The 17515-nt window shown below is 48.9% G+C and overlaps 1 protein-coding gene across 19 annotated transcripts in view; it reads left to right on the top strand.

Moving 5' to 3' along the window:
* TNXB (tenascin XB) overlaps positions 1-15691 on the top strand; it is a 126147-nt gene extending 110456 nt beyond the window's left edge. For all 19 annotated transcript variants that reach the window (XM_079957396.1, XM_079957395.1, XM_079957400.1 and 16 more), the window contains 12 exons: positions 167-478; positions 2033-2155; positions 3013-3156; positions 4986-5105; positions 5593-5736; positions 6310-6440; positions 7379-7511; positions 8745-8896; positions 9217-9313; positions 10483-10644; positions 11707-11870; positions 13849-15691. In XM_079957396.1, coding sequence (XP_079813522.1) covers positions 167-478; positions 2033-2155; positions 3013-3156; positions 4986-5105; positions 5593-5736; positions 6310-6440; positions 7379-7511; positions 8745-8896; positions 9217-9313; positions 10483-10644; positions 11707-11870; positions 13849-13947 — 1781 coding nt within the window. In that variant the 3' untranslated portion in view covers positions 13948-15691. The remainder of the gene's footprint in view (positions 1-166; positions 479-2032; positions 2156-3012; positions 3157-4985; positions 5106-5592; positions 5737-6309; positions 6441-7378; positions 7512-8744; positions 8897-9216; positions 9314-10482; positions 10645-11706; positions 11871-13848) is intronic.
* The last annotated feature ends 1824 nt before the right edge of the window (positions 15692-17515 follow it).

The raw sequence follows: 17515 nt of genomic DNA, 5'->3' as shown, positions 1-17515 counted from the left end.
GCCCACTACAACCCCAAGATCTCTTTTCTGATTAGTCACCCCCAGTTCAATTCTGTGATGGTGATGGTGATGATTTTGGGGTGTGATATTCATCACTGTATACTTAATCTGAACTTCACCTGTCATTTTGTTGCTTGTTCACTCATCTCTATTCTTTATCCCATAGCTTTCCCAGAGGCCAGCAAACGGGCCTTCCTTGAAAACCTGGTTGTCTCTGAGGTGACACCCACTACGCTGCAGCTCACATGGGAAGCTCCCGAGGGAGAGTTTGATTTCTTTTCGGTCCAGCGCAAGATCTCTGTTCCGGATAGTGAAATGAGTCCCACACCGACCAAGAAAATCAACGTGACCGGGGATGAACGCTCTGTCATGTTTCGGGGCCTTTCACCCAACACCGAGTACAGCCTTACCGTCTATGGCATCCAGGACGGGTCAGAAGCGGCCAGCATCAACACAGTGGCAACGACAAGTGGGACAGGTAAGAAGGCCACACGTGCCACCTCGCTACCCAGAAAAGCAGGAGGAAAAAATCTTAATCTCCTGCAGTCTGTCGTCTGAATTACGCTTGCATGCATGGGCAATCCGAGGGAAATCCAAATCCACATTCCATGTTACAGCTAGGAAAACTGGCTGCCATTTACTTGTGAGCCTTGCCCCACAGCTATTGGCTGAAATTCCATGATGTCATGGAATGTTTGTTGTAAGAAACAGTCTCTAGCTACTGAACAGATTTGTTGATGCAGCTCATGTGAGAAAAGCAGAAGGCCAGTTAAGTGTGGGGGAGGGAGGGAAACCCACGCCATGTCCTGCTGGACCCACAAGAGGCCTGGTGTTGCTGGGCAGAAATGGAATGAAGAAATGGGGAAGACTGAGGAGGCAGAGAGCCTATGAGATTGGTTTTGCGGGAGAATAAAGGATAAAGGCTGAGAGCTTTTGGCATGAAATTAGGAGAGGGAGAGAAAGCTGTCTTCACTGCTGCTGCTGCCAGTTTTGCAAGCGAGACATGTTGGCACCGATAAAAGTGGCAATGAAAGCTGTTTCCAGCAGCCACCATTCACTGCCCCCTCCCCCAATAATCTGTTAGCAACTCTACATGATGATGTAGCATTTGTCCCAAGGGGCTATGGGGGGGGGAGCATGGTGGCTACAAGGAAACATTTGCATCACCACTGCTAAACCCTCTTCCACCCCTCATTTTAACCCATTTTCTTGCAGTGCTGAAATGCCCTCATTCTTCTACCCACATATGAAGCAGCAAAAATGAGAGGGATTTTTAGAAAACCAACTTGTCCCTCATTTGCTCTACAAACGTAGAATTATTTTTACTTCTTTTGTTCAATAAGGCATTTAAAAAAAAGTAAGGATTTCCACCACACACACAACACAGCCAGCTGCAGCCACCAAACTGTACCAGTTAACCTAGGCTAAGAGGGCCATAGGGGGGCGTGCAGATGCGGTTATCTCGAAGGGTCCGAGCTGATCTTTTTTGAGGCAGCGAGAAGCAGCCCCAACAGCTGCAGCCCTGGCTTCGCTCACAGGGTTCGGCTGGTGTCCAGCTGTGGTTTCCTTTGTGAGACCCGAGGAATTAATCTTTGGCGTTTCTCTGTTTCCTTTGCGGTCAGCCAAACTGGCCACAGTTAATCCCAGGAGAAAGGGAGGAGGATTTCAAGTGGGGGGGGGAGAGCGAGCAACAGAGAGGCAGGTGCCAAAGCGTGGGTATTGTTTTGGATGCCGAGGGCCAAACGATGCGTTATGTTGGAGTCATGCAACTGGAACCCCCTACGTAATTTTATTCTCCAAAAAAGCAGGCTATTGGGCTCAGGGCCACTCCATGGGGAGAGCAGGGGCGGCGGATCCAGCCCTGTGTCCCCTGTGGTGCTGCTGCAGCGGCCCAAATCCAAATCTAGCTCCTCTCTCCCACTCCAAACTTTTTTTAAAGGAAGAACATGACATTAAGAGCTCCAACGATGCAGCTCCAAGCTCTCATGCATGCAACAAAACAATCTGTTCCCTTTTCTCTTTCTCCTTCCAGAGCTGGATAGCCCCCGGGACCTGCTCTTCAATGACATCCACGAGACCTCCGTGGTGGCGAACTGGAGGTCACCATCATCTCGTGTTGATGGTTATAAAGTTTCCTTCCAGCCCTCAGATGGAGGTGAGGACTTGTATCCTGTCTCCCATGGGGTAGACAGGGTGGCAAAAGGGACGCGAGTGGCACCATGGTCTAAACCACTGAGCCTCTTGGGCTTGCCGATTGGAAGGTTGGTAGTTCGAATCCCCGCAATGGAGTGAGCTCCCATTGCTCTGTCACAGCTCCTACCAACCCAGCAGCTCAAAAGCACACCAGTGCAAGCAGATAAGTAGGTACCGCTGTGGCGGGAAGGTAAACGGCATTTCCGTGTGCTCTGGTTTCCGTCACGGTGTCCCGTTGCGCCAGAAATTGTTTAGTCATGCTGGCCACATGACCCAGAAAAGCTGTCTGTGGTCAAATGCCAGCTCCCTCTACCTGAAAGCGAGATGAGCGCCACAACACCATAGTCGCCTTTGACTGGACTAAACCGTCCAGGGGTCCTTTACTTTTACCTTTACCTTTAGATGGGGTGGCATTACTAGCCTCCTAGATATCTTCGATATCCTCAAAAATGCATTACATTAGGGGGAATTGTGTTGCAATTCAGGCAACATTGCATACAAAAATGTGTATATACTTTACTAAAATACCAATGGATTTTCATGGGGAGCTCAATAATAATCATCCGCAAACCTATGTTGACATGTGGAGACTAAACTATTAAGGTTTGGAAAAGTCAGAAACTGAGAGGATTGACCTGGCAGATCTGCGCATCCCTAGCAACAATCCTACTCTTGGAGTCCAGACAGCAGCTTAAGTCAGCCTGTGACACCGCAGTCCTGACCAGTTGAAGAACAATGTGCCGCCTCCTAAGACAAGCCTTTGACATCCTGGTGTCCTGCAGTTCTGCAGAGATTTGAGACCTGCTAATTCTGTTGCAGGAGAGCCAAGGAGCATCTCTGTGGATGGATCAAAGCTCCGAACAACCATTGAGGGCCTGACCCCCGGGGCCAGCTATGAGGTCACTGTGATGTCTGTTCGTGGGTTCGAAGAAAGCGAGCCCTTGGTGGGTTATGTCACCACAGGTACGTCCGTGGGCGAAAGTTGCAACACCCCATAATTTTATTCGTTTCCTCCTTTTACAAATTTATAAGCCACTTCACACCCAGAAACTGTCAAAGCAACGTACAAAGAACAAAATGATAAAATGCAAGAGATGCAATCTCTAAAAGCAAGCTAAAAGCAATAATACCATTTCTGTAGTTATAGAATCATAGAGTTGGAAGAGACCACAAGGGCCATCAAGTCCAATCCCCTGCCAAGCAGGAAACACCATCAGAGCACTCCTGACATATGGTTGTCAAGCCTCTGCTTAAAGACCTCCAAAGAAGGAGACTCCACCACACTCCTTGGCAGCAAATTCCACTGTTGAACAGCTCTTACTGTCAGGAAGTTCTTCCTAATGGAATCTTTTTTCTTGTAGTTTTGAACCATTGCTCCGTGTCCGCTTCTCTGGAGCAGCAGAAAACAACCTTTCTCCCTCCTCTATGTGACATCCTTTTATATATTTGAACATGGCTATCATATTACCCCTTAACCTCCTCTTCTCCAGGCTAAACATGCCCAGCTCCCTTAGCCGTTCCTCATAAGGCATCGTTTCCAGGCCTTTGACCATTTTGGTTGCCCTCCTCTGGACACGTTCTATATGCCGTTCTATATGCCATTGGCAATACTCCGTAAGCAGACCTGGTTACATTTCTAGGAAAGCCTTCTTAAACAAAAACATCTCCAGCAGTCACTTGAATGACAAGATGCTATGTGCCTGTCTAATTTCAGCTTGTAACTGATTCCAGAGTGCTGGAGTGGCCACACTAAAAGCCCAGTTCCTAATACAAACTAAGTGCACTTCTGGGGCATATGGAGCTCCTCCCAGCAGGGCCCATCACAGGCACACAGTTGCCAGACAGGGATATATGGGGCGAGGTGGTTCCAAGTCATTCGGGGCTTTAGGTGCTAAAAGCAAAACCTTGAACTGCATTCCGTGGCATATTGGCAGTCAGTGCTGCTCCTTCAGCAGAGGTGTTCTATGGCATCAACAGGATGTCGTAGTCAGTAGCCTTGCTGCTGCATTCTGCAACAGCTGCAGTTTCCAGGGGAAGCCCCACATTAAGCACACTGCAGTGCAGTCGTACCTTGGTTTTCGAACAGCTTAGTTCTCGAACGTTTTGGCTCCCGAACGCCGCAAACCCAGAAGTGACTGTTTCGGTTTGTGAACTATTTTTGGAAGCCGAACATCCGACGGGGCTTTCGCAGCTTCCGATTGGCTGCAGGAGCTTCCTGCAGCCAACCAGAAGCCGCGATTTGGTTTCCAAATGTTGTGGAAGTCGAACGGACTTCCGGAATGGATTCCATTCAACTTCCAAGCTACAACTGTACCCCAGAGAAGCATAAGGGAAGCTTCACATAGAGCACATTGCAGCAATTCCATTTTAAATTTGTATACCGCCTTTCCACATTGCTATACACCAGGCAGTTCACAAGCCATAGGAACGACAAAATATACAACAAAGATCACACACCCGACAACCAATCAGATCCAACGCCAATAATGAAAAATCATGACTACAAAAATAAACAACTTAGTGGTCCATTTGAAATATAATATTGCATGATAGAAGCAGCAACAACTCTCAACCACTTCTGGTCTCTTCCAAGACCAGGAATCCATTTTTAAGAAGCCACCTTGTAATTTGGACCATTTGCGCATCAGACCTGGGCACAGCAGTGTGTCTGCAGGGTTTCAGGGTGTAGGGGGAGAAGGGGGTTCTCTCCCACACCTTCTTCCTAGGGTCCTTTCAACCAGTTCTGCCAGGGCTTGTACTTCCTTCAGCAGCATCCTCTCTCCTCCTCACAGTTCCGGATGGCCCTTCCAACTTGCGTGCCATCGACGTCACCGATTCGTCAGCTGTGCTTACGTGGCAACCTGCTGTGGCTGAGATGAACAACTACATTGTCACCTACGGACCTGCCGGTGGTAAGAGTTGGGGATTTGGGCAGGGGGTGGGATTATTTGCAGGTGGTGAAAGCCCTTATTCCATTTGGGAGGCGGGGGGAAACTGAGAGTGTAATTCATTGCATTATACTTGTTGCCACAAAAGGCAGACATGGCCACAAGACAAGAGGAAAAGGTGTGTAAGCCTTGGACTTCTGCGATCTGCATTGTTGTTGCTAGTAGAACTTCAAAGTCTAGTGGCTTGGGGACGGTGGTGGAAAGTGGCCCAGAATTAAGGTGCAGAATTGCTTACAGACATGTGTAATTCACACTAAAATGCTGGTGAATTTCCATGAGCATGTTACCTTTTTAAAAAAATAAAGATTGCAGGTGATGTGGCAGTGTGGAGACCTGAATCTGTGAATGCAAAAAAGGTTGAACCGAAGAAACACGAAGCCGACAGATCCACCCATCTCTCCTTGCAGCAGGGCCCATTCTTAATAATCCGTCTCTTCTCTTTCTCTCCCAGGTGCAAGGGCCTCCGAGTCAGTGCCAGGGAACCGGGCTGAGTTGCAGTTGTCAGGGCTGCACCTGGACACGGAATATCGGGCCAGCGTGTACGGGGAGAAAGGAGGGAACCGCAGTTCTCCCGCCAGCGCCACGTTCACCACCGGTATGCAGATGGGGCCGGGGAAGCGATAGAGACATTCCAAGACTCACAAAGGGCAGGAAAGCCAGCCAATGGAGACTGGAGGGCCTGAAATAGATTTGGGAGGGAACCATGTCCTAAGTCTCTTCTACCTCCCCTGTCAGAGGCAGTATATGCCTCTGAAGACTGGTTGCTGAGAATCGCAAGTGAGGAAAGTCCTGTTTTCAGGCTTCCTATAAGGATCTGGCTGGCAGCTGTGAGAACAGCTAGATGGGCCTTTGACCTGGATCTTGCAGGGCTCTCATTTTGTCCTCCTTAGTCAAGTTTACATAGAATCATAGAATTGCAGAGTTGGGAGGGACCTTCTGCAATGCAGGAATCTTTCACCCAACATGGGGCTCAAACACATGACCCTGAGATTAAGAGCCTCGTGCTCTGCCAACTGAGCTATCCCTTCACTCCCTTCTTGGGTCCCTCTAGTTTACGCTGCTGAGAGGGAACATGTTGCATTGAGAGGGGCACGACTCTTCCCTGTGCCAGGTAGATAACTTGACCGCTTTTGTTTTTCTTAAAGCTTTATTCCTCTCCATTTTCCAGGGGCAGATGGACCCCGGGATCTGCAGGCTAGTGAAATCTCATCCCGCAGTGCTCGTCTCACTTGGTTGCCACCCCGTGCCCCCCCTGGTGGATATCTGCTGACCTATGAAACCCCATCTGGACAATCAAAGGTACCCAACTGTCTAGCATTGTTCTGGTTATGCACTCCCCTGAGAAGTGAGAATTTCCTGGGATGGCACTACAGGGCAGAGCCCATTGGGATTAAACAGTCATTTATGCAACAGGCAACAAAACCACTGATCTTGGATCAGTTTCCCCAGGAGAGAAATTGTATCGTGAAGACTCTGGAACTCCCTGCCCATTGACATTAGGCAGGTGTCTTCTCTACACTGTCTTTGGTTCCTGCTGAGACATTTTTTAATTAAGCAATGCTACCAATATGTAAGGGACGCGGGTGGCGCTGTGGTCTAAACCAAAGAGCCTAGGGCTTGCTGATCAGAAGGTCGGCGGTTTGAATACCTGCAACAGGGTGAGCTCCCGTTGCTCGGTCCCTGCTCCTGCCAACCTAGCAGTTCAAAAGCACCTCAAAGTGCAAGGAGATAAATAGGTACCACTCCGGCGGGAAGGTAAACGGCGTATCCGTGCGCTGCTCTGGTTCGCCAGAAGTGGCTTAGTCATGCTGGCCACATGACCCGGAAACTGCGGACAAATGCTGGCACCCTCAACCAGTAAAGCGAGATGAGTGCCGCAACCCCAGAGTCATCCACGACTGGACCTAGTGGTCAGGTGTACCTTTACCTTTACCATTATGTAGCTGGCAACAAAACCACTGATCTAATCTTGACATTAGGCAGATGTCTTCTCTATACTGTCCTTGGTTCCTGCTGAAACATTTTTTATTTAGGCAACCCTACCAATATGTAAAGCCGATACTGAACAATCCCCCCATGAGAATCTATGAAGTCTCAGACTCATTGCCTGACTCACCTTTCAGATAGCAGGGCTGAGAGCACTCTGCTATAGGGGAAGAGTTTTGGGGTTAACCATGTAAGCTCCACAGCATGTTATTGGTTTGGCTTTTCACTGCCCCTCATTGTCTGCTCCGCAGGAGATCACCGTGGACGCTTCTGTCACCTCGTATGAACTCCAAGACCTGATTCCTTCCGGTCGGTACCAGGTTCAAGTCCAGGCACTGAGAAGAGGCACTCCTACAGCCCCAACCGCCACGTCCTTCACCACCGGTAATTGCTCTGCCTGGGGCGTCCAAGGGTCAACACATTTGTGTTTAGGCACACGAGGCTTTGACAGCTTCGCAAAACCTGCACCAGAGAGAGAACGCCTGTTTGCGTTACGCATGCCTCTCCCAACCCCAGTTTTTCATTCTGCAGTGATGACATTCACATGTAAGAATGAGGCTCGCAAGTCATTAACTCCAGGCTCATCTCTGTTTGTGTGAAGACGCTCCTCGAGGAGGAAGAGGGGGAACTGCTGCTGTTTTCTAGAACAAGAGGCTGCCCTCTCGCGATTCTGCATCTTGAGACCACACGCCCAACCCCTTTATGCTATGAAACAGGAAGATTTAAATGCTAAGTGAAAATTGGCCCCCAAAAGACTCTATGCCATTTGTAGGCAGTGGTGTCTGACAGTTTTTCTCAGAACAATCCCTTCTGAGCAATGGTGACTTACAGCCATTGGGGCTGGCAGGGCAGAAGGCAGAGGAGGCAACAGTAGGTGGAGCCAGAGAGCCAAGGACAGAGTGAGCCAGCTCATTCCAGTTTTGTCCCCATCCTCCTCCCTGCTGAATTTTACAAGGGCAACATTGAGATGGTCAGTTCCTCCTTCTGCAATGATTGTAAGTAAGGAGGACAGCAGGAGGGGGCTGGCTGAGGTTGGTGGGACAGTGCCCCATTCTCACCAATGGACCAGCCTCCACTGTTTCTAAGACAATTCGGCTCACTTAATATTGAATTATGTCATTCATCTGATCTAGTTCTTTCCCTCCACCCACCCCCACCACTGCCCCAAACATTAGTCTGGTAGCAGGTGCCTTTGGGAAGCTCATAAACAGGGCACAATAATGGAAATCAGTCCCCAACAGCTGCTCCTGAAAATGGAGGTTATCTTCCTTTATACTGAAGTGGGAACTGTGACAAAATGTTGCAGTGTGGAATACTCTTTGGGATTTGAGCCAGCTGGCCATGCTCTCTTCCAGGTACTCCATTCCAGCATGCCCCATCCCAAGGTTTTCTGCTCACCCTCCTTTCAACAGTAAACCAGCATTCTGTCAATCTTGTCTTCATTGGGATTGTTTGGAACACCTTATTTTCCCTTGTTTCGGTTTTAGTTTTGTATCTTTGGGGTTCCCCATAGCCTTTCCATATGGATAGCTACATAAGGATCAGCAAACAGAGAATGAGCTTGCAATTAGTATATAGGATAGACACTGGCAGAGTCGTCTTTTCTTTCCTCGGCAGGACCCCTGAGATACCCCTTCCCTCGGGATTGTGCAGAGGAGAGCCAGAATGGGCCGGGACCCTCGAGAGTGAGGACGATTTATCTTGGGGGCAACCAGGACCGCCCCTTGCAGGTGTACTGCGACATGGAGACTGACGGAGGAGGCTGGATAGTAAGTATTAAGGAGGGTAGCCGAGGAATGGAATTATGGGCAGAAACATTCAAAGGTGGTGTCAGCTCAAAACAGATTTCCCCATCCCTGTTGGGTTTCTTCATTTATGCAGTTATGCTGTTCAGGAGCATATTGAGGGGCATTAACTTGCATTATCCAGAAATTCAGCTGTAGCTGGCGCTGACATGGGGCCGCTTTGATGCAAATTTTATTTGTTTATGCACAGCAGACATAAACACACCAGAAGTTCATTTGCATGCACAAAACTCTCACACACATACACCCCACCGTGCCATTTTGCTCTTCCTCCTTCTCTTTAGGTCTTCCAACGTCGGATGAACGGCGAGACCAATTTCTGGCGCAACTGGCAGGAATATGCCACCGGCTTTGGCAACCTCACCCGGGAGTTCTGGCTAGGTGCGTACATCGCTTAGCTGCCCTTTAATTCCTCCATCTGCACAAAAGGATGCTGTGGCAGGTTTGTTGCCGCTGTCCTTTTACAAACTGGGAACGGAGGCAAAAAAGCACATGGCAGAAGAAAGGCTTTCCCCAGCCGCACTGGAATTAAAACCAGGCCTCTCAAACACAAGCCATATGTCAGGGGCAAAGGTCAAAGGTGACCCTCCAGGCCTGTTTACCTGGCTCTTAGGATGCTCCCCAGGCCACACTCCTCACTGGCATTGCTCAACATTTTCTTGGGTGTCTTTGCCTGGCTGGAATGTATACTTGGATGATGATGATGATGATGATGATGATGATGATGATGATGACGATGATAATTTATGCCCCGCCCACTCTGGGCGGCTCCCAACAGAATATTAAAAACACAAGAAAAATTCAAACATTAAAAATTTCCCTATGCAGGATTGCCTTCAGATGTCTTCTAAAAGTCAGGTAGTTGTTTATTTCCTTGGTGTCTGGTGTGAGGGTGTTCCACAGGGCGGGCGCCACTACCGAGAAGGCCCTCTGGTGGTTCCCTGTAACTTCACTTCTCGCAGTGAGGGAACCACCAGAGGGCTGAATAATGGGGGTGGAGACGCTCCTTCAGGTATACTGGGCCAAGGCCGTTTAGGGCTTTAAAGGTCATCATCAACACTTTGAATTGTGCCCTGAAACCTACTGGGAGCCAGTGTAGGTCTTTCAAGACCGGTGTTATGTGGTCTCGGCGGCCACTCCCAGTCACCAGTCTGGCTGCCGCATTCTGGATTAGTTGTCGTTTCTGGGTCACCTTCAAAGGTAGCCCCACGTAGAGAGCCCCCATGATACCTGTTGCTTGCCTGGATGCAGGATAGAGAGGGTTGCGTTAATTTGTGTAGAGCGAGTAGCCTGATGCACAAAGGTAAACTTTACATCCGTTCTTCCTCCTGCTTTTGCTACTGGCCCTTGCAAGCTTGCACAGGGAAAAAATTCGGCCCTCTGGCTATAAAGCAGTCGCACTAGCTCTCTTTTTCCGCAAAGTCACCAGAAGCCTCTTCTCCAAAGAAAACAAAACACGCAGCCTAAAGTGACAGCCATGTTGCAAGAGGATGGGAACCAGGGCGCGCGAGGGAAACGGGGCTCATCCTGCTCTCTGCCTTGCTCTCCAGGGAACGATGCTCTGCACCAGCTGACGACATCAGGGGACTACGAGCTGCGCGTGGATCTGCGGGCCGGGAACGAGTCTGTCTATGCAACCTACCAGAATTTCCGCGTGGATCCCCCTGCTGATCATTACCGCCTGCACCTGGGCAGTTACAGCGGCACTGCTGGTGAGGGGGGCTGGGGCTTCCAGGCCGTCACCATTGTCAGGTGGGATCCAATCAGAGAGCTCGCAAGAAGAGGATGTTGAAAGGCAGTTTGGTTTCAGAGGGAGCGCTTAGGATGTCTGCAGGGCAACTTGACTCAGAGGAACAGTAAGAGCTGTCTGGCAGTTCTCCCTTGCGAGGTTGTGGGCTCTCCTTCACTGGAAGTTTTTAAGCAGAGGTTGGACGGCCATCTGTCATGCATGCTTTAGCTGAGATTCCTGCATTGCAGGGGGTTGGACTAGATGACCCTTGGGGTCCCTTCCAACTCTACAATTCTATTGTTTTATGATCCTGTGAACATGAGAAAGTTCAAAACAAAACAAAAACCAGAAGCTATTATTCAGAGGCATGCTGTCTTTGACAGTGGAAGCAGAACTTAACTGTGGTGGCTAATAGCCATCGATAGCCTTTCCCTCCATACATGTGTATAATCCTCTTTTTAAAGCCAGCCATCACTGCCTCATGTGGGAGTGAGTTCCATAGTTTAACTATGCACTGTGTGGAGAAGGACTTTCTTTTGCCTACCCTGAATCTTCCTGCATAGATAAAGGTGTCTGTTTTTACAAGCCTTCTCCCTCTCCTTAGATGTTGCAGCTGTCGCCCGCAAATACATAGCAGTACATACCCATTTACTCATATTATATTATTCTTTTGAGTGGGGGAACCTCAAGGCAGGTTTGAGCAGGGGGATCTAAGGATTCAAGGCTAAGCGCAGGCTCGAGGAAGATTTGTGCTCCATTTCAAACCCTCTCTCCTCCTTTCCAGCGTGGTGTAGTGGTTAAGAGCAGTGGATTCGTAATCTGGTGAACTGGGTTCGATTCCCTGCTCCTCCACATGCAGCTGCTGGGTGACCTTGGACTAGTCACACTTCTTTGAAGTCTCTCAGCCCCACTCACCTCACAGAGTGTTTGTTGTGGGGGAGGAAGGGAAAGGAGCATGTCAGCTGCTTTGAGACTCCTTAGGGTAGTGATAAAGTGGGATATCAAATCCAAACTCTTTTTCTTCTTCTTCTTCCCATTTCCGCAGGTGATGCTTTCACCTACCACTCGGGCAGCGTCTTCTCCACCAAGGACCGCGACCCCAACCGAGTCATCATCCCCTGCGCTGTCTCTTACCGCGGCGCATGGTGGTACCGCAACTGCCACTACGCCAACCTCAATGGGCTCTACGCAAACAACCGCGACCACCAGGTACTGCAATGGGGTGAGGGGGAGTGAAGGCCAGCTGCACCTTCCAAACACAAAGTGCTTGCAAATTATGAGTGACAGGCCGGTGTCCCTTTCTCATTGCTGTGAGGGGGAGAGCATCACCTGCTCGCCTGTTCAGTTTCTACCCCCTGTGCAGATGTTCAAAGGTCCAGGACCTTTAAATACATAAATATATATGATGAGAAAGTTAAAAGCACTTTGCTGGATGAGAACAATGGTCCGTGTAGTCATATATCCTTGTTCTTATAGTGGCAAACAAGCCCTCCAGGACATTGATTAGGATTCTTCAGATGATGTTGGACTAAAACTCCCAAAACTGGTGGCCATTGGCCATGCTGGCTGGGGCTGATGGAAGTTGTAGTCCAACATCATCTGGGGGTCACAGGTTCCCCATCCCTGTAATAATTAGATAGATAAACTTTATTTGCATTAGCCAATGGCCATGGCAACATAAAACAAGCAATATATACAAATAAAAAGACAATAAAATCAAATGACCAAGATTATCGTTCAGATAGTGGCCCTTAATCTCATTGCACCCTCGATAAACCTAGCAACCTTTGCTGTTGTCTGATCATTTTGATCTGGCCCTGTAATAATCAATTTCATCCACATAACAAGGATGCGGACCCTGTGGCCCTCCAGGCGTCTCTGGACTCCAGCCCTCATCAGCCCTAACTAGCATGGCTAACCGTCAGAGGGGATGGGAGGGAGAGTCTGGCAATGCCAGGAGAGCCACAAGATCCTCACTTTTGGGTTAAGTTCCTTATCCTTCTTCTGTTCCACTCCATTTACAGCGGTACCTCGCAAGACGAATGCCTCGCAAGACGAAAAACACGCAAGACGAAAGAGTTTTCCGTTTTTTGAGTCATTTTGCAGGACGAATTTCCCTATGGGCTTGCTTCTTGCGAGTTCTTGCGAGTTTGTTTCCTTTTTCTTAAAGCCGCTAAGCCGTTAATAGCCGCTAAGCCGCTAATAGCCGTGCTTCGCAAGACGAAAAAACCGCAAGACGAAGAGACTCGCAGAAAGGATTAATTTCGTCTTGTGAGGCGCCACTGTATTTATTTATTCCACCCCATTTATTTCAGGGCAAAGCAATGAGGTGGGTGAGAAACCCGCAATCAATTCGGTATCATTTGGAAAGCTACAATTACAGCGAATACCAGTCGTGTATCAGCTGGTTTGATTTCCGTTTCGGACGCAAACAAACCTCGGCAGTTCCTGTTCCTCTTTTCTGTCTGAACTGTCCAACGTCCATGGAGATCCAGTTCTCCAAGACAGCACTTTTTCAGACTGTATACAATTAAACTATGGAAGTCGCTTCTCGGGGGCGGGGGGGGGGGCGGGGATGGCTACCAACTTGGATGGCTTTAAAAGAGGATTAGAGGAATTAGTGGAGGAGAGGGCTATTGATGGCTGCTGGTCACGATGGCAACGCTTGTCCCTCTGCAGTTGGAAGCAGTAATACATCTGAATACAGTGGTACCTCTGGATGCGAACGGGATCCGTTCCGGAGCTCCATTCACATCCTGAAGTGAACGCAACTCGTGCACATCTGCGCATGCGCGGGTCACGATTCGCCACTTCTGCGCATGTGTATGACATCATTTTGAGCGTCTGCACATGCGTGAGCAGTGAAACCCGGAAGTAACACGTTCTGTTACCTCCGGGTTACCGCGGAGCGCAACCCGAAAAGGCTCAACCTGAAGCAACTTTAACCCGAGGTATGACTGTACCAGTCACTGGAAACCACAGGAGAGGAGAGGGTCTTGTGTTCGAATCCTGCTTGCTGGTGTCCCACAGGCCTCTGGTTGGCCACTGTGAGAACAGGATGCTGGACTAGGTGGGCCACTGGCCTGATTCAGCAGGCTCTGCTTATGTCCTTGTCCCCAATCTGGGATTATGCATCGCCTTGCTTCTCACTTACCTTCTTTCTTTCTTTCTCTCTGTCTCATCCAAGGGCATCAACTGGTTTAACTGGAAAGGCTTCGAGTTTTCCATCCCTTTCACAGAGATGAAACTGAGACCCCGCGGCTTCCGGCCTCTGCGTCGGGTGTGAGCAAAGGGAAGGAGGCTGCAGGACTGACTCAGGGGGAGAACAGAGAAGGAGGAGGAGGAGGAAAGAGAAACAGCAGCAGCAACCACCCCTCTGCGATGGGAGATACCTCGCACCCTGCTGCAAATTCCCCTGAGAAAAAGGAAGGAGCAAAACAAAGGAAATGGACAAATTTTTCAAAAGCACCTTGTAGTATTCGTTTCCTCCCCCATCTCCTGCTGACCGGCCACAAGATGAGAGGGATGCGACGCACATGATAGTGGAAGGGGCAGAGTTAAGGGGATGGAATGGTTTAGTTTTGGAGCATGTTGCAGGATAGCTGTTGCCTGGTCAGCAAGTAGATTTTTCCTGGAGAGTCACTGATAACAAGGGCAGATTGGCCAGCGTCCCAATCCCCAACATGGACTGTTGCCACAGAAGCCATTTTCTCCTCTTAAGGGATGGGTTTTGGCCCATGATCTTGTAGTTGCTGACCCCTCCCCTAGCCCTATCCTCTGTCTGGCTTCCTGCTCCCACAGATCTGTCTCCAGTCAGGCTTCCGCTTCTTCAGCCCCCCCCCCCCAAGTTCTCCTCCCTCGCCCCCAAATCCTTTTCAGAAAGGAGGTAAATTCGTAAACACAGTCGCTGAAAGCAGGTTAACATTAAAAGCACTTTTTATTTTTGGCATTTCTTTTACCCCTCCTGGGAATCTTATAAACTGAAGCCAGCTGCCCCCCATCCACGCAAAAGCTTTTGCCTCTCTTGTGTTCCCCCTCCCCAAACAACTCGCCGTTGCAAAGAAGAGACAGAAAGAGAAGAACAGGTGAACTGGAATGAGCTGGCAGCTTAAGAGATCACAGAACGAAGAGAGAGCTGAATGATGTGGGCTGAAAAGACCCCCGAGATGAAAACTGGGAGAAATGCAAATTGATAACAGTAAGATTGATTTAAGCTGGCAAGCAATGGTGGTTTTACTGTCTGTCTTTGTAAGGGAAGACTGGTCCACTTCCACCTGAATGTACCACTTCAAGCTGCAGGTGAGGGTGCAAATGGCTGAATTCTCCTATCTATCTCAACCCTGCAAGTGGAAAACCAGCATGTGAGAGAGAAGGCTCCTGCCATGTTAGTTTTCTACATGCGGGAAGATATTTGAAACGGTCTGCCATAGGAACCCCTACCTGCTGTCTGAATTGGTACAGCCCAGACACAGGTTTGAAAGCTCAGTGAGAAGGAGGCCAGTGTTGCGGTCATATAGCAGAGCGCTTTACAAATAATAAGTGTTGTTATCGCCATGGGCTTCACAGCTGTTGGCTTAGCCTGTCCTACCAAATTGTGTGAGAGAGACAGGAGAGACAGAGTTGCAGCTGTGAAGTGGGAAATATCTGAGTGTCTTGCAACTTGAAACTCTTTTACCATAAAAGTGAAATTGTGACTGGAGTTTCCACCACACCTTGAGGGAAAATGTATTCAGGCCATTGGTGTGGAGCGGGAAATGTAATTTCTTTAAGGGCCAGATTCAATCCAAGTTGGCCATGCCTTCTCTAAAGGATGAGAAGAGTAAAATGCACAAAAAGGAATAAAAGGAACAGCCTTACCTGAAGGCAAACAGGCTACAGTTTTTTTGGTAGAGTGGGAGGGAGCTCTGTATTTCTGCTTCCAGCCTGTTCCTCTGTGCCACTGAACGCTACTAGGTCTCATTCAAAAGCAGAGTATGCATGTGCATTCCTTGAACTTATTCCTCTGGATACAGGAAAATTTGTTTCTTTTTTTTAAAAAAAATGTAAACAGCACTCCAGATGTGGAATGGCACCAGAAAAATGACCTGATGGGTTGACTTAAGGCTGCTGGAGAACCCTCAACCCTTCAGGTGTTGTAGGACTCCAACTCCCATGAGCCCCAGCCAGCATGATGGGAGTTGTAGTCCAACAAAACTTCTGGAGGGCCCTGGATGAAAGAATATGTTGATTGGTGCTGATGGAAGTGACAGGTGGAAAACAGTTCTCAAATTGATTTCTTATTTTAAACAATGAATGTGTTGAAGCAGAGAAGAGCAAAACAGCAAATAGTACTTGTTTAAAAAGTTAGATGCGCAACAGTTCTAAGCAAACCAGAGCATCGCTTTGATTGCATAAGGAAAGGTAGAGGGGAATTTGAAATCTGCAAGCCGCGCTGCCTGATTTCGCATGCAGGTGCACACATACACACATTTAGCCAAATTGTGCCTCTGCTGTGGCCTTCTAAAAATGGTAGGCGAGTTCTTCACAAAAGGCTCCTGCCATTTGAACACTGGCCTCAGATCACAACTCAGGCTCTCCTGCTCCAGAAGGCAGAAACTAGAGAGCCCATCTTAGTTATAAGGAACCTAGGGAGCTGTTTTATACAGAGCCAGAACATTGGTCCATCAAGCTACTGGCAGCGTTTCAGGCAGGATCTCTCCCAACTCTTCCGGGAGAGGCCATTGGAGTGGGCTGGGACCTTTTGCACAACCAATCAGATGCTCTAGCACTGGGCCAAGATGGGAACTCAAGTCTTATCCAAAGCCTGGAAAAATGATAGGCGGGTGGAGAGAGAGAGAGAGAACTAGGGTGGCAAGAAACAAGGTGTTTCCAATCTCCCTGGCAGGATCTTGATTTCTTGCTGTCGTTTCTCCGCAAGTGTCAGGAGCCCGGCACGCACCTTGTGCACTCAGCACCTTCTGACTGCCATCCTGGGTGGCTCCAGCGAGAGCCCTGGATAAAAGACGGTGCAAACAGAATCGCACATGCAGTTGGCACTTCTCTCAAGGCCCCTGGATCGCAGCACATGTCCTCAGCACTTTGGGGGGAACAGGGTTTGCTTTTCTCCCCTGTGAGGGCAGCGCAAGCGCATTGCTCCTGGGCAGAAGCTGTCGCTGACCTGAGATGGGGGAGGATCTTTGCACGGGGTGGGAGGGGCAGGCTGTACAGTGGTACTTTTTTGGGGGGGTGCATCAGGGTAAAGTTTCTCTATACGAAGCGCTTGGTGGGGGGGGGATGTTATTTTTTAGATCCTTGTGAGAAAAACGTTTAAAATAAAAAATAAATTTTGGAAAAAAGGATAGAGAAGGAATCGCGTCTTTCTTTTGCTGGTGGTTTATTCACGAAAAGGGTGTTTGGCTCAGTGAATACAAACTGCAAGGAATCGCAAGTGGGGAGAGAATAGGGTTGTTGTGCTTAGTTTCTGCTTCGGGCATCTTCCCATATGCATCTGGTTGATCACTGGGTTGATGGGCAAGTTAGGCCATTGGCCTGATCCTGCAGGGCTGTTCTTGGCTCAGCTTTTTGAGAACTGATTCTGAGAACTGAATACGGGTCTCTTGAATCTTAGGGAGGGGGCAGAGCCAAGCAGCATCGGACAGAGGGCAGACCTTCATTACAGCCTACCATATTTTTGGCTCCATAAGACTCACCTGACCATAAGACACACCTAGTTTTTAGAGGAGGAAAACAAGGGGGAAAAATATTCTGAACAGTGGATGTATGATTTTTGTGGTTCATGCTGTGGCCACAGACATGTGATCTGATGGTGAATTTGGGGTGACCCAATGCAAAAATCCTGAGGATCCATGTGGATC

The sequence above is a fragment of the Podarcis cretensis genome, assembly GCF_951804945.1.
Source record: "Podarcis cretensis genome assembly, chromosome: 2".
NCBI classification, from domain to species: Eukaryota; Metazoa; Chordata; class Lepidosauria; order Squamata; family Lacertidae; genus Podarcis; species Podarcis cretensis.
Note: the sequence above shows the minus strand (reverse complement) of the source record. Positions and strands in the feature narration are given on the sequence as shown.